This window comes from Nomascus leucogenys, chromosome 3, assembly GCF_006542625.1.
Source record: "Nomascus leucogenys isolate Asia chromosome 3, Asia_NLE_v1, whole genome shotgun sequence".
Taxonomy (NCBI): Eukaryota; Metazoa; Chordata; class Mammalia; order Primates; family Hylobatidae; genus Nomascus; species Nomascus leucogenys.
In genome coordinates this window covers 103,179,924-103,195,925 of record NC_044383.1, presented here as the reverse complement: position 1 = coordinate 103,195,925, position 16,002 = coordinate 103,179,924, and the positions used below count along the sequence as shown (strand labels likewise).

General features: G+C 36.9%; 1 protein-coding gene across 3 annotated transcripts in view; it reads left to right on the top strand.

The window, feature by feature from the left end:
* Positions 1-15,483, top strand: part of GPRC6A (G protein-coupled receptor class C group 6 member A) — a 30,778-nt gene extending 15,295 nt beyond the window's left edge. The window contains exons 3-6 of one of the 3 annotated variants that reach the window (XM_030803334.1): positions 368-679; positions 6,794-7,006; positions 11,716-11,839; positions 14,312-15,483. In XM_030803334.1, coding sequence (XP_030659194.1) covers positions 368-679; positions 6,794-7,006; positions 11,716-11,839; positions 14,312-15,426 — 1,764 coding nt within the window. In that variant the 3' untranslated portion in view covers positions 15,427-15,483. Of the gene's footprint in view, positions 1-367; positions 1,205-6,793; positions 7,007-11,715; positions 11,840-14,311 lie in introns of all 3 variants that reach the window. The other 2 variants (XM_030803321.1, XM_030803329.1) reach the window with 2 other exon arrangements.
* Positions 15,484-16,002: the final 519 nt, after the last annotated feature.

Sequence of the window (16,002 nt, the reverse complement as noted above, 5' to 3'; positions counted from 1 at the left end):
TCCAAACTGCATTTTGCTTATATGATGGACTGCATTTTTCCTGCATTTACCTCTAAATATTTAAACAATATCCACTCTTGGCCCCTGGCCAGAGATACAAGATAGATATAGAAGAATATAGAGGTGTAAATGGAAAATGAGATAGAGCCTGAATTCTCAGAGGGCCTATACTAAACAAAATATGAAATAATTAGAAAGCCATGATTCTAAACCGTCATCAGGGGCTAAGTAAGGAGAAGGATGAAAAAGACTAGAGAATTTGAAGAAAGTCATAAAAACTTACAGCAGTCAAAGAAAGGAACACCTACTGTGAACAGTCACCTGGAGTTTATCAACACCATAACTAAAATATTCTGTCTATTTCCAGGTGGGTTATGAATCAACTGCAGAAATCCTGAGTGACAAAATTCGCTTTCCTTCATTTTTACGGACTGTGCCCAGTGACTTCCATCAAATTAAAGCAATGGCTCACCTGATTCAGAAATCTGGTTGGAACTGGATTGGCATCATAACCACAGATGATGACTATGGACGATTGGCTCTTAACACTTTTATAATTCAGGCTGAAGCAAATAACGTGTGCATAGCCTTCAAAGAGGTTCTTCCCGCCTTTCTTTCAGATAATACCATTGAAGTCAGAATCAATCAGACACTGGAGAAAATCATTTTAGAAGCCCAGGTTAATGTCATTGTGGTATTTCTGAGGCAATTCCATGTTTTTGATCTCTTCAAAAAAGCCATTGAAATGAATATAAATAAGATGTGGATTGCTAGTGATAACTGGTCAACTGCCACCAAGATTACTACCATTCCTAATGTTAAAAAGATTGGCAAAGTTGTAGGGTTTGCGTTTAGAAGAGGGAATATATCCTCTTTCCATTCCTTTCTTCAAAATCTGCACTTGCTTCCCAGTGACAGTAACAAACTCTTACATGAATATGCCATGCATTTATCTGCCTGCGCATATGTCAAGTACACTGATTTGAGTCAATGCATTTTCAATCATTCTCAAAGGACTTTGGCCTACAAGGCTAACAAGGCTATAGAAAGGAACTTCGTCATGAGAAATGACTTCCTCCGGGACTATGCTGAGCCAGGACTCATTCATAGTATTCAGCTTGCAGTGTTTGCCCTTGGTTATGCAATTCGGGATCTGTGTCAAGCTCGTGACTGTCAGAACCCCAACGCCTTTCAACCATGGGAGGTACTAACTCACACATCCAAGAAAAACTCTCCTACCATCATTTTCCCCATTTCCTCCCTTGTTTTAATTTGCAAAGATTTACATTAATTGCTCTTAATCCTATTCTTTTTATAAATAGACACTTTCACTGTTTAAATAACCTGCATTTCTATCATAGTGCCTTACTCTTGAAGATAATAGAGTTGTGTTTCATCTTCACTTCCTACTCTGACCCACCAAAGTTGTATTCTTTTATTTCTCACGAAAATTCTTTTGATGATGCTATTTTCCTTGAGTCATATAAATTATCGCTTTTAAATGCTCTTTAAAAACACAAGAGTTAGAGCAGACATGTTTAATAATCCTTTTGTTTTTTACTAAATATGGTGGATGAGGAAACTAAAGCTGGGAAGTACCAGAAATACAACTGCAGTCTGGGTCTTCTGACTCCACCTTCCTTCCTTGCTTTTCACTGTCTTTGGTGGTTTATAATCCCAACATCTATAGTTAAGACTCTCAGTTAGGATGGAGGTACAGTAAATAAATACATATACACATAAAGACTCTAATGGTCTTCACGTGTATATATATACACATAAAGGACTTGGACTCCAGTCTTCTTCAAAGGAATGTTGTTAGGTCAATCATGATATTCCAGGTTTAAAAAAACCAGTAATTGCATGTAAAAGGACTTTTTCCCTTTCTTCTCTTTGATTAGTTTGGGGAAACTTAAAATTTAATATGCCTTCATTTAGTGAGAATTTTCCACTGTGCTTTTTCAAATGCCCTTGAACAAGGCATTGAAAAGTAAATTGCTTCTTTTAATAATGATGTTTTACTTATTAGAAATAAATTTCTCAATAATATGTATTCAAAGACAAACTTGTATGTCCTGAGGCAGAATCATGTTACAAAATATATATATTTTAAATTTGTAAGAGAAAAGAAGGTAAAAGAAGTAAGGCAATTCTTCTGATCATACAAGTGGGTATCTAGAACAAGTTTTTTCTACTTTTGTCATTTTTTTTTTTTTACTTTAAACACCCAAAACTACCATCTCTGAGGTCTGATATGACCAGTTAACATTTGGGAGGATCATGCAATGGTGGGAGGGTATTTTAAACTGCTCACTTTTAAACTACTTTTCACCTTATAAATACAAAGCCAAAAATCTAACAAGGAGGTAAAACTAGAGATTAGGACCTTTTCTCAAGTGCAAATGCTATTTTAATATATATATAGTTATGTCTGATGACTTTAAGACACCTATATGAACGCATTCCCTTTGTAGTATAAAACTTTAAGAATGGTGGTAAAAACCATAAATTATCTTTTTTAGATCATTGTTATTCACTATATTCCAAGTTCAGTACAATGTTTTCTAATATATTTCAAGGCTTTTGGCCTGGTGCACTGCAGAAAAACAGTTTTAATTTTTAAAATTAGACTACAATAATAATACCACCACATAGAATTTTAGAAATAAGAGATTGAGAAGGAGAAATAGAGAACAGTCGTGGAGACAGATGACATAAAGTGGAGCAGGGGGCGGTTATATAAAGAAACTCATAAGGACAAAGAAATGCAAATAGCAAGAGTTATTCACCCCCTGAAGATCTGGGGAAAAAATAGAGAAAGTATTTTAAATTAGGAATAAGTCTCAAACACTTTGAGGATAAGATTTGAGAAGAAATTATCTAAGCAGAGTCTCCTAAAATGTTTTATTTAAACACTAGGAGCCTGGAGTTATTCTTTTTGCCCTCAGAGCTGTTAATCTAGAAACAAACAGAAACAGGTTAGAAAGGAAGAACAGGGGGATGCCTTGCTCCTTTGATCATGACATGAGTGCGCCACATCAAGTCAGTGCTAGAGTCAGTAAGACAAATAATACAAAGAGTTATCCTTTTATAAAGAAATCTCTGTAGACTTAAATTTTAAAGATCAGCAACATTTAGGGTCCCTAGTCAATGATACATTCTTAAGGATTACTTTGTACCCTAGCAAAATTCACTAATATTTAAATAGCACTTTCTAAATGATTTTAGATTCAAATAATTTTAAAGGGGTTAATTTTTCCCAGTGTTTGAGGATAGCACTTATTTTTGGCCCTATATGTGGTCATATCTGTGAGCCATACTCAGGGACAGTACAGTCGTGCTTGTTTTACTTCAGCAGATTTTTAATGTTCCTCAATGTGTGTGGAGGATACCACCTCCTTGCTGTGACTAGACTAGTGATTTCGGTTTTTTTGTTTGTTTGTTTTCCTTTACTTCTGATGATATATAATGTAGTAAGTGATGTATGAGAGATGAAAGAATGTCTAATAGTTTTTCTATTCATATATTTATTTAGCAAATGTTTGGTGTCTCAGTGTTTCAAGCAGTGTGTTGAGTGGTGAAGATATTACGGAGAACAGGACAGAATTCCTTCCCTAAAGGAATTATCTGTCCATTGATGTATACAATCAAACAATTAAGGAGCTGATTACAATGCAGGATGGTGCATTATAGTGTTTCACATAAACACAAGATGGCAGAGAAGTACATAAGTGAGACAGCTAATCCAGTATTAACAATTCAGAGAACATTCTCCAAAAAACATGACCTCTATGTGAACGCAAGGAAGGGTAGCAGTTAGCCAGAACAGAAATATTCCAGCAAAGTCCCAGAAAAGGGAGAAAAGAAAGCACATCATCTTCAGGAAGCAGGAAATCATAGCATATGACTGGAGTCTTGCATGAGAGCTGTAATGGACTAACTGAATGAGTTCATGAAAGACATATTATTAGAGTCTTGTCCATCAGGGCATCTCAAACTTTGATGTGCAGTTGTCTTTCCTGAGAATCTTATTATCATGTTAATTCAGTGGTTCCACAGTGGGATTGAAAAGTCTACATTATTAACAATGTCCAAGATGATGCTGATACTGCTAGTATAAGGACACCCCCTTAAATGGAAATGTTGTAAACTATGTTCAAAGGTTTGAACTTGACAGAGGATAGGACAGCTAATTAAAGACATTTTCAGGCAGGAGAGTGATATGATACTTTTTCCATCCAAGATGAATTGATTAGAGGGACACAAGACTGAAGGAAGAAAGACCAATTTGGTAAATCAGACATAAAATAAGAATGCCTACAGGTATGACAATAAGGATGAAAAGATGTATACATGGATATTTAAGAGGTAGGATGAAGAGCATTTGGAGATTGATTGGATGTAAATGATGACAGAGAGCATCAAAAATGTTGCAGATGATTCCAGTATGAGACAACTGGTGTCATTTGTCAAGCTGGAAACATAGAGAAAAGTGGAGGTCTGGTGGCAGTAAGAAATATTTAGCATTCCATTTTGGAGATGTTGAATTTGATGAATTTATGAGACATGTATTAGTAAGTGTAGCAAGGTAGTTGCATATTAGTCCAGAAGACAAGAGAGACATGAGAGCAATTTTGGCATGGTAAGATAATAATAATTTTTAAAACATATGGTTCTAGATACTGATATACACCACCTCTAATCTTTATAAAATATAGTAGGCCGACAGGACTCATCTTCCTTAAATTCCATCTTGAAGAAGTGGTAAGAAGTGTTTCTAGTGACCAAGACTTGTCAGAGTTTAGAAATGGAGGAAACCTTAACAGTAAAGACCTGTCCCATGGTGATTCAGGTGATTCACACAGTTAGCAATGAAGCTGCTGCCCCAGCCTTAGATCAATGTGTTTTCTGCTTCACAATGGAAAACTTCACAAAAGCAGATACAGTTTGGGCATCAGGACACAGACGCAAGGATGTTTCCTCTGCTCTTCTCTAACTGAGCCATGAAGATACCTTTTCCCACAGTAACCTTACTTATGGAGGTAGAGCAAGCACCAGCACAGTTGGGACAATGGAAAACAATATCAACCATATCACTTTAATTGGTGTGATTCCTGGCCATGTGTGCTTAAAAACTGGGCATTATCATACACAGGTCTGAATAAGATAATAATTGAAATGCAAATCCCATTCTCTAAATTTTGTAGTGTCAATTAATAGTGAATTTCAGAGTCTCCATGAAAATTTTTTTAAATGATGTGAAAAAGCAGTTAACAGCTTAATAACTGGAGTGTTAATGTTTAAGATTTACCTTACTTCAAAGCAAATGTTTTATTATATTTAATGAGTAATGGAAATATTGTTGTATTTGCTTCCACCCTGTTTCCTGTAAGAACAAGCATAAAATTGTGGAAGTTTATTTACATTATACAATTTCATGATTATTTACAGAACAAATACATGTCAGAACTTTAGCCTATAAAGCCTAATTAAGCACAGGAAAAAGGAGGTAGAAATTATAGTTCAAACACTTGCGTGGAAGAGGATGTGGTCCCTAAAGAACTGAGTTACTGGGGTTTACATGTATATACTGCTTAAGGAAAGAACAGAAGAAACAAACCAGTCAACAGATAGAAGTGAGAACATTGGAGGTAGGCCCTTGCATATTCTTTAATTTTGTTCTCTCCTCTTTTTTTTCTTCCAGGCAATTGCTAGAATAAAATTTTGTTAGTGAATTCCACCATGTTAGATCTGATATCCTGCTTCTTTAAAGTAACACTAATTAATTGATATCCATTAAAAGAGCTAAGAAATCTGTGGGGACATAAATACACACACGTAGAGATTCTGCTAAAGTAACATTTCTCATTGACATTACTACCATAACTAATCTATTTACTTGAAAATATAACTTATTTTTTATATTCTATTGACAAAAAACTGAAACACTCATAAAAAGTTAACTCTAAGGGAATAGAATAATTGTCTTCAAATAGAATAATTTCTGCCTTATTCTATAGATTTTATACCCAACGAAAGCCACATAGAACTGTAGATTTAGATAATAAATGGGCCATTATGAAAGCATTCAGAGAGGATATTTACTTCGCGTACTTAATGGTGAAGCCAGAACAGCAGCCCGTTTCCCTACCTTCCAGCCTATTGCTCTTCCACTACAGCACAATCTCAATATGGCTACCCCATTTGTAAACAAAATATTTTTTTGTCCTAACTCTATAGTGTACAAGTTCTCACTGTACAAATTGGGTAGCAAGACAGGTAATTTATCCTTATATTTCTTTCTTCTCAAGTTAAAAAATAAATCATTTTGTGAATTAGCTTAGAAATATAATTTAGAGATCACTTTACTACATACTCAATCATTGAAACAAACTTAAGAACCATTGGAGATAATAAGATAGAAAGTAATTGTACCTGTCAAGATTGCATTGATGAGAGATGGAACCAGAGTTAGATCCCAGGTGTCTATACCAGTGGATCTATTCTAAAATTCTGTAGGATAAATGAAGATACTTAGAAACAACCATCTATAGAAATTAACTTGCTTTCCCAAATTTATATAGCAAAAGTTGTGCGGAAATGAGGCTAGAACCCAAGTGAAATTCATTCTCAAATTGTTGTCAGATAGTTAAGAATTCTCCAACAAGTGATTTATAATCTTTTTTCCCTCATTTTTAAGTGTTATGCTTTATAAGGCAGTGTTATCATTAGAATAACAGATACATTTGCAACATTTATTTTAAGCACTTATTTCTGTTTTTATTTTTTATAGTTACTTGGTGTGCTAAAAAATGTGACATTCACTGATGGATGGAATTCATTTCATTTTGATGCTCATGGGGATTTAAATACTGGATATGATGTTGTGCTCTGGAAGGAGATCAATGGACACATGACTGTCACTAAGATGGCAGAATATGACCTACAGAATGATGTCTTCATCATCCGAGATCAGGAAACAAAAAATGAGTTCAGGAATCTTAAGGTAATCTTGTTGTAGGCCATTTTGTAGCACTCAAAGCAATTGGTACCTCAACTGCAAAAGTCCTTGGCCCCCTCTCTTCATCATACTCATCTGGCCAAACACAATCCCTGTTAATCAAGTTTCTGCCTAATCAGCATAGCTCCTATGTAGCTGAAGTTGGCAAAAGAGGAAAGAAAAAGAAAGAAAAAGAAAAGAAAGAAAGAGAGAGAGAGAGAAGGAGGGAAGGAGGGAGCGAGGGAGGGAGGGAGAGACAGAAAGAAAGGAAAGAAAGAAAGAAAGAAGAAAGAGAAAGAAAGAAAAAGAAAGAAAGAAAGAAAAAGAAAGAAAGAAAGAAAGAAAGAAGAAAGAAAGGAAAGAAAGAGAAAGAAAGAAAGAAAGAAAGAAAGAAAGAAAGAAAGAAAGAAGAAAAGAAAGAAAGAAAGAAAGAAGAGAGAGAAGGAGGGAGGGAGGGAGGGAGCGAGGGAGGGAGGGAGGGAGAGACAGAAAGAAAGGAAAGAAAGAAAGAAAGAAAGAAAGAAAGAAAGAAAGAAAGAAAGAAAAGACCACACAAGTGGTCCTGTAAAACGTAGTGCCTCTGGAAGGAAGGAAGGAAGGAAGGAAGGAAGGAAGGAAGGAAGGAAGGAAGGAAGGGAGGAAGGGAGGGAGGAAGGGAGGAAGGGAGGAAGAGAGACAGAAAGAAGGAAGGAAGGAAGGAAGGAGAAAGAAAGAAAGAAAGAAAGAAAGAAAGAAAGAAAGAAAGAAAGAAAGAAAGAAAAGAAAAAGAAAAGAGAAAAGAAAAGAGAGAGAGGGAGGGAGGGGAAGGGAGGGTAGGGGAGATTGTTGACTAGTCTCATTTTAAATTCATGATCTCTAGCCTCCAGTGGGCTCTTAATGCTGCAGGGCAATCAGATTATTGCCCTAGTTCATGAACTCACCTTCCTAGATGGCTATTTTATGCCTTCTCTTCTCTCGTCTGAGATCAGTACATCTTTCTTGTTCGCATTTCGGTTAACTCTGTTTTCTGTTCTAACAAAACTGAAACATCAGAAGAGAATTCCAGTGGCCCCTGCCACCACATCTGTGCCAGTACCCCTGCCTTCCATCTGGCACTATAGACAGACTGTCTGTGCTCCTAGCCAAGGTCAGCTCCTCCACTTCACCTCTAGGTCCCAACCTCTTTCACTTATTCAAAGACATTACTTGGTAATTTTATACCCTCTCTCCTTTATTCTCAATCATTCTTTCTTCTACATTATACACTTAATGAGATAAATAGGTCGTTATTTCTCTCATCTTAAAACAAACAAACAAAGAACCTCTGTTGTTCCCCCAAGTCTTTCTTTGTATACTCTATTTCTCTTTACAGTAAAACTCCCTGAAACAGTTGAATACATTTAATGGCCCCAGTTTCTCTCCTCTCATACTCTTTTGAATCCTCTTCAATCCATTGAAATTGTTTCTGTCTAGCTCACCAAAGTTAATAAAGCTAAATATTATCATATATCACTTACCAGCTAATTATTCTCCCCTCAATGAAATATTCTATTTGTTTGCTTCCATGACACTACATTTCTTTTATTTTCTTCCTGTGTATCTGGCCACTAATTCTCTGTCTCCTTTGCTAGTTCCTCATCATTCACACTACCTCTAATCATTCAGGTGCCCAGGGCTCAGAACTGCTCCTCTTTTTATCCGCACCTTTCCTTAGTGATCTTATCCAGGTTTGGGGCTTTAAATGGTATCATTATATGGGAGACTGATGACTACTAGATTTTTATCTTCCGATTTCTAACCCAAATAAATATACAACTGCCTAATTGGCATCTCTACCTGGACGTGTAGCAGTCAACTTAAATCTCCAAAACAGAGCTGATATTCTTTCCCAACCTACTCAATAAATAGCAACCCCCTTCTCCTAGTTGCTCATGAGAAAACCTGCTGGGATTCTTGTCACCTCTTTCGGTCACACTCCATAACCAATGAGTTTTACTTTCAAAATGTGTCCAGAACCTGACCACTGCTGTTGCAATCACTTCTCACCCAGATTATTGTAGAAGGTTTTCTGCTTCCCCTCTTATTCCTTTGGTCTGTTTCTTTTTTTTTTTTTTTCCCCCCAAGATGGATTCTTGCTCTGTCATCCAGGCTAGTATGCAGTGGCACGATCTCGGCTCACTGCAACTTCCGCCTCCCAGGTTCAAGCATTTTGCTGGTCTCAGCCTCCCAAATAGCTGGGATTACAGGCATGTGCCACCATGCCCAGCTAATTTTTGTATTTTTAGTAGAGACGAGGTTTAACCATGTTGACCAGGCTAGTCTCGACCTCCTGACCTCGTGATCCACCTGCCTTGGCCTCCTAAAGTGCTGGAATTACAGGCATAACCCACTGCGCCAGCCCCCTTCAGTCTGTTTTCAAAACAGAGACACAAGTGGTCCTGTAAAACATAGTGCTCTGCTCGGAATCCTTTGATGACATCCTATTTCTCTGAGAGTAAAAGCCGTGTCTTTAAAAATTCTACACAACCTACCCCCAGTACCAACCTGACCTTATCTCCCACCCTCCCCTTACTCTACAGCCCTCCTGTGATCCCACAGGCTTTTCTGTCTTCCATGCATGCTTCCCTTCTCATAGCCCAAGGACTTTGCCCCTGCTGTTTCCTTTGCCTATAATAATTTTCTCTGATGTTCATGTGGTTAATTTTCTTATTCCTTTCTGTCTTTTCTAACATGTCACCACCTCAGTGAGGTCTTCCCTGAACACCTTACTTAAAAATTGCAACATCAACCTAGTAGTTCTTATTCACTGTCCTATTCTTATTTTTCTCCTTAGCACTTATAACTTTCTGTCATTCTGTACATTTTGCTTATTTTGACTCTGTCAGTCTTGTCAACTAGAACTTAAGTTCTATGAGCTAAATATCTGTGTTTCATTCCCCACTGTGGCTTCGACAATTAGAACAGTGCCTAACATATAGATAGGCACTCAACAAATATTTGGTGAATGAAAGAATGAACACAGTAATGCTGTAAACCATTTTCCTTAATCTGATTTCCCCTGGCTGTAAAAGTTTTAGCAAAGCAAGATACTTCTTCCTTGAAAGACAGAAACGTAGCCATTCTTCTGTGTTCTCAAACTTTCGCTGTCATCATCTTCATCTTCCTTACCATTATACTCACAACTACATTATGAACCCAGCAGTCTGCTAAACACTGTAACTCACACTGAAACTTTTAAAACATGCTCTGATACATTTTCTTTTTGAATACAGAGATGGTTATTATTTTTGCAAGAAACGTTGTTATCAATACTTATCTCCAGACTCTGTAGGGAATTTACTTAATGAAGAGAAGGTGACAGAATCACAGGTAATTATGAGAGGCTCTTAGTGACTAAATGGAAGAGGCTGACCACTACAAACAGAAAGACAAGTCTTCCTTCGTGACAGAGACACCAATAATTATTTCAAGGATACACTAAAAACCAACAATATCTGAAATCATTTAGGTCAGATTTCCGGATTTGTCAATTTGCAGGCTAGTTGGGGTATTGACATTTCTGGTAAGTCACCAGGACTCATAGTACAAAACATCATATAATCCTAAATCGATTGAAATCTAAAGTAATCAGTGCAAGATTTTAGACTGTCTTTGCTCTTGATGCAGAGGGAGAGAGGGGACCCTAACAATGCCGGGCTTTATCTCGTAGTTAAATCCTTTTGTGTCCTCTGAGCCACGCTCCAGGAGAGTAGATACTTTAAAAGTTTGCCCTGGGGAATTCACAAGGCATATATACTGCCTGCGGAAAACCCAGGTCAGCAATAACTGGAGAGAAGAAGAAAACCAGTGCTTGCAGACCCACAGCCTACTGAATCTTTTCTTTTCTCTCTCAGACAGATCATTTGCATCTTCCAGAGAAAGACTGGTTAGCTTAGTACTTCAACTGTGTTCCAGAGTAGGAAATAATGGATAAGAGAATCTTGAGAAAGACTCATTTAACCATTCTGCTGTGCTCCAAGGGTAAAAGTGACATGACAAAGCAGATTTCTCTCACAAGATATGCCATGAGAAAGGGACTATGAATGGAGAATGATAACATAGCTGAAATGCAAAGAATTACAAGCTAGGGTTCCATAAAAGTGGAACGCTGCATGTGATTCAAATTGTGACATGCAAATTATAACTTGAATTCGCAAGATTATTTAAATAGTATATATTTAGGGCTATCTTTTTAATCTAATATTCTAATATTAAATTAGAGTATTACATTTTAAATTTTATTTTAAACTCAAAATGTTTCTTTTTTTTATTTTTTAGAGTTAGGACATGCTCATTGACAGCATGATAAGAACTTTCTTTTAAAGAGTACAAAAATCTAGCCATTTGCTATTTTCTTATCTAGTGGAACCCTTCATTCAACATAGGATTGAAACTTTCCAAACCATTGTTATTTTCTTTAGTTCTAGTACTATACATTTCTCCCTCTACTAGGGACTTTCTGAAAGGGCTAACTTCCATAATTTGCTTACAGAAGTTATTAACGCGACAAAAACTGTGTTCTTCGTAAAGCAGCTTCTCCATCTTAAAAGCCTGTTTACATTTCCCAAGATGGCAAAAGATTCTATAATCCTATGAAAAAAGACCAAAATAGTATTTAGTAAATATATCTTTAAGTTAAGCCAAGGATAATTCTTTTTACAAATTCACTTGTGATTTTTTTTTCACTTTTAATATAGCAAATTCAATCTAAATGCTCCAAGGAATGCAGTCCTGAGCAAATGAAGAAAACTACAAGAAGTCAACACATCTGTTGCTACGAATGTGAGAACTGTCCTGAAAATCACTACAGTAATCAGACGGGTAATTACAGTCACTCCACATGGACAGTGATACACCTGAATCACTCCTCTTAGGCTTTTTTTTTATTTGCATGAATTTTATTTTGGTTTGTTTTTTCATTTGAAAAACTTTAAAAAGCTTCCCATGCTCCTGTGAAATTAAATTCCAGTGAAATTTCGTTTTATCTTGGAATTTGCTCTATTATATCAACAGGTGCACAGCCAATAAATAATAGAGATGTAAAAGTTACTTTACTTTCAAGGGAAAATGTTATCACTTCGCTCATATTTTCTAAAGTATGCAACTCTTAAAGTGATGCAAGTTCTCTGTCAATTTTGTCCACGTATCCCTATACAGATGTGCTCGGCTTGTAACTGAGGTACAAAAAAGTACAAATAAGTAAATGTTGAATTAACTAAACATAATAGAAACCCAAAGGCACCTGGAGTTAAGAAACAGGTGTGCACATCCTGGCAATCTTATTATTTCTACCAAGAAGCAAAAGTTAAACCTAAAAGAAACTTCTTCTGTGAGACAAGGGACCAACTAATGACAGGGATGAGATGCTAGTAACTGACTGTTTGCCAACCCTATCTTTAAAAATTTCACAAGATGAAAGCAAAATACACAAATTAAAGTACAAAAGTGAGGTCAGCAGCCTTAGGACCCTAAAAAGAAACTATGAGCCCTTTCCCTGGAGTTAAGCCTAATTTAAAAGCATCAGATTTCGTTGTTTATTAGAGCATTCCCATTCATCTTGTAGAAAAGCTGAGAACTCTGGAACTGGAATAGTCCCCAAATGCCTATTCCTTTTGCTTATTGGCTTCAAGGAGAGAAGTATACCAATGAAAATATTCCAAGATTCATGTTCTGTTATTGTGTCACAAAAAAATGCCATTTATTCCAACCTGAGAGTATCAGAACTTTATGTGTATCTGCATTTTATTATCTCACATTTAAAATTTTCCCATTCCTTGGTATGTTTAATAATGTTTATATTAGTGGAATTGAGCATTTAAATGATCAATAAATCAAAATACTATATCACTGCCTGAAAAATTAGATAACTAGGGAGGGAGTTTTTTCAGGCAACATGGTAACTAGCAACTACCTTCCAAGTGAGAGAAATAAAAACACCAAGGAGTATGTAACATTTATTTTCCATAAAGATGTATGGTACTCTTTAAAGGCTGTATCTGGGTTTTCTTTTGGTAACCAGGGTGAGTCGCTTCCAAGAACAAATGGAGAAATGTAGAAGACTAAAGACAACTTGGAGGATAAGCTAGGAGTTAGGAAAGCCTAAAAGGATACCATCTGCTGCTCCTCTCTATGTCTATAACACACAGCTCTCATACCTAGATAAGGCCAGTAAATATCCACTGGATGAATGAAATGACAGACACTAGCAACTGTGGTCGGGCAAACAGAAAAGAACAGATATTTTTAGGGGAATAGAGTTTGGAAAGAGGAGGAGGCTGGAAGGGTCATGAAGTTTATAAACAGAAATACAACCTTACTTTGAGGTTAATAAAGAAGAGAACACAAAATTTTAAAGAGTTGTACAGGCACTGTGGGGTGTAATCAGATTAATGCCCTGACAGAGGCCCTTTGGTTGCAGCTGGGACTCACCAACTTTGGGTGGCTGGAATGGGGAGCAAATGTAATATCACTTCTAGAGACACAACTCTAACATCAACTATTTGTTCTGCCCTGCAGCCAGAATCAGCATAAAAACTTTTCAAAGTTATCACTTACAGTGCGAGAGGCTCCAATTTACCCACTACTTGGAGAAAAAATGAACTTTAATTCTTCCTCAATTGCCATCGATTACAATTTTGCATTATCTCACTTTTAGAAAGAGACTTCAAGCTTTTAGAGTGACCTAGCCATATTGCCTCTGCTTTTAAAAGAACTGCACCCTTATTCACGATAGCAACTCCCGTACATTGAGGGTCTACTATGTGTAATGGTCTGTGTGAAGCATTTTACATTTATTATCTCATTGAGTACGGCATCCCAATAAGGCAGAGCCTTTTCATTTTATTATTTTTTGAGATATGGGAGATTCTGAAATAGGCTCAGAAAGTTCACTTAGTTTGTTCAAGTTTACAGGAATTATAAGTGGAAGAGATAAGAAAAGCTACGTCTGATTCCAAAACCTTATTCTTAAGAGTGCTGGAACCATCATCTATAATAGCAAATGCGTAAGAAGCTAGCATCTATTCTGAGTATATTCATTTCCTAAACATTCACAATCCAGCTGGCTTTTTTTCTTTCTCTTTTCTCTCTTTCTTTTCGTTTTTCCTCACTTTTACCCTTTCTCTCTCACTTTCTCTGAGTTTAAGCATGTTTTATTTTAATAAGTAACCAATGTAACAATCATCTATATTCTCTAGTCAGAACTATTACAGAAGATGAGTCTCATTTGTAGTATTGTGGACTATCACCTAGTTTAAATGTTGACAATGTAACTGCATCTCCTCTGTCTTTTAGATATGCCTCACTGCCTTTTATGCAACAACAAAACTCACTGGGCCCCTGTTAGGAGCACTATGTGCTTTGAAAAGGAAGTGGAATATCTCAACTGGAATGACTCCTTGGCCATCCTGCTCCTGATCCTCTCCCTACTGGGAATCATATTTGTTCTGGTTGTTGGCATAATATTTACAAGAAACCTGAACACACCTGTTGTGAAATCATCTGGGGGATTAAGAGTCTGCTATGTGATCCTTCTCTGTCATTTCCTCAATTTTGCCAGCACGAGCTTTTTCATTGGAGAACCACAAGACTTCACATGTAAAACCAGGCAGACACTGTTTGGAGTGAGCTTTACTCTCTGCATCTCCTGCATTTTGATGAAGTCCCTGAAAATTTTGCTAGCCTTCAACTTTGATCCCAAATTGCAGAAATTTCTGAAGTGCCTCTATAAACCGATCCTTATTATCTTCACTTGCACGGGCATCCAGGTTGTCATTTGCACACTCTGGCTAATCTTTGCAGCACCTACTGTAAAGGTGAATGTCTCCTTGCCCAGAGTCATCATCCTGGAGTGTGAGGAGGGATCCATACTTGCATTTGGCACCATGCTGGGCTACATTGCCATCCTGGCCTTCATTTGCTTCATATTTGCTTTCAAAGGCAGGAAATTACCTGAGAATTACAATGAAGCCAAATTCATTACATTTGGCATGCTCATTTACTTCATAGCTTGGATCACATTCATCCCTATCTATGCTACCACATTTGGCAAGTATGTACCAGCTGTGGAGATTATTGTCATATTAATATCTAACTATGGAATCCTCTGCTGCACATTCTTCCCCAAATGCTATGTTATTATTTGTAAGCAAGAGATTAACACAAAGTCTGCCTTTCTCAAGATGATCTACAGTTATTCTTCCCATAGTGTGAGCAGCATTGCCATGAGTCCTGCTTCACTGGACTCCATGAACGGCAATGTCACAATGACCAATCCCAGCTCTAGTGGCAAGTCTGCAACCTGGCAGAAAAGCAAAGATCTTCAGGCACAAGCATTTGCACAGACATGCAGGGAAAATGCCACAAGTGTATCTAAAACTTTGCCTCGAAAAAGAATTTCAAGTATATGAATAAGCCTTAGGAGATGCCACATTTCAGAATAAAATATTACCAGGGTCTTTGCATCTAAGATATGCATTTACTTTCCCAGCAAATACGTCATATATATTTCCTTGCCACCATCTTTACCAAGTTTTAGTTGAACAGTCACTCTGTTCAATCACCTATTTAACAAATAGAATTGAGCTTTCAGCCTGAAACTCCCTTCATTTCCTACCTTTTTCACTGGTCTCCATCTTTACCTGCTTCCTCTTAGGCACATCGTTAAAGACTTCTATTCAAAGTTGTCCCATAATGTGTCCTCCTTACTCCATTCCCGACCCCCTCTTCTCAAATCTCTTTGGATCCTCCTCTCTTGAGCATTTTTACTTTTCTTCCACTGTTCAGTGTAGTTGAACAAGCACTTGAGCAATTACTATATCAACATCTTCAATCAGTGTGAGGAAGTCTATGATTGTAATGTATATAGAGCATTACAGTGGTATAGAGAAATGGCACTCAACCACACTGGGAGAGGATGGGAGGGCTTAAGAGAAGACTTTAAATAAAGAGTATGATGTTTAGGTGAAACCCTGAAAGATGAGTAG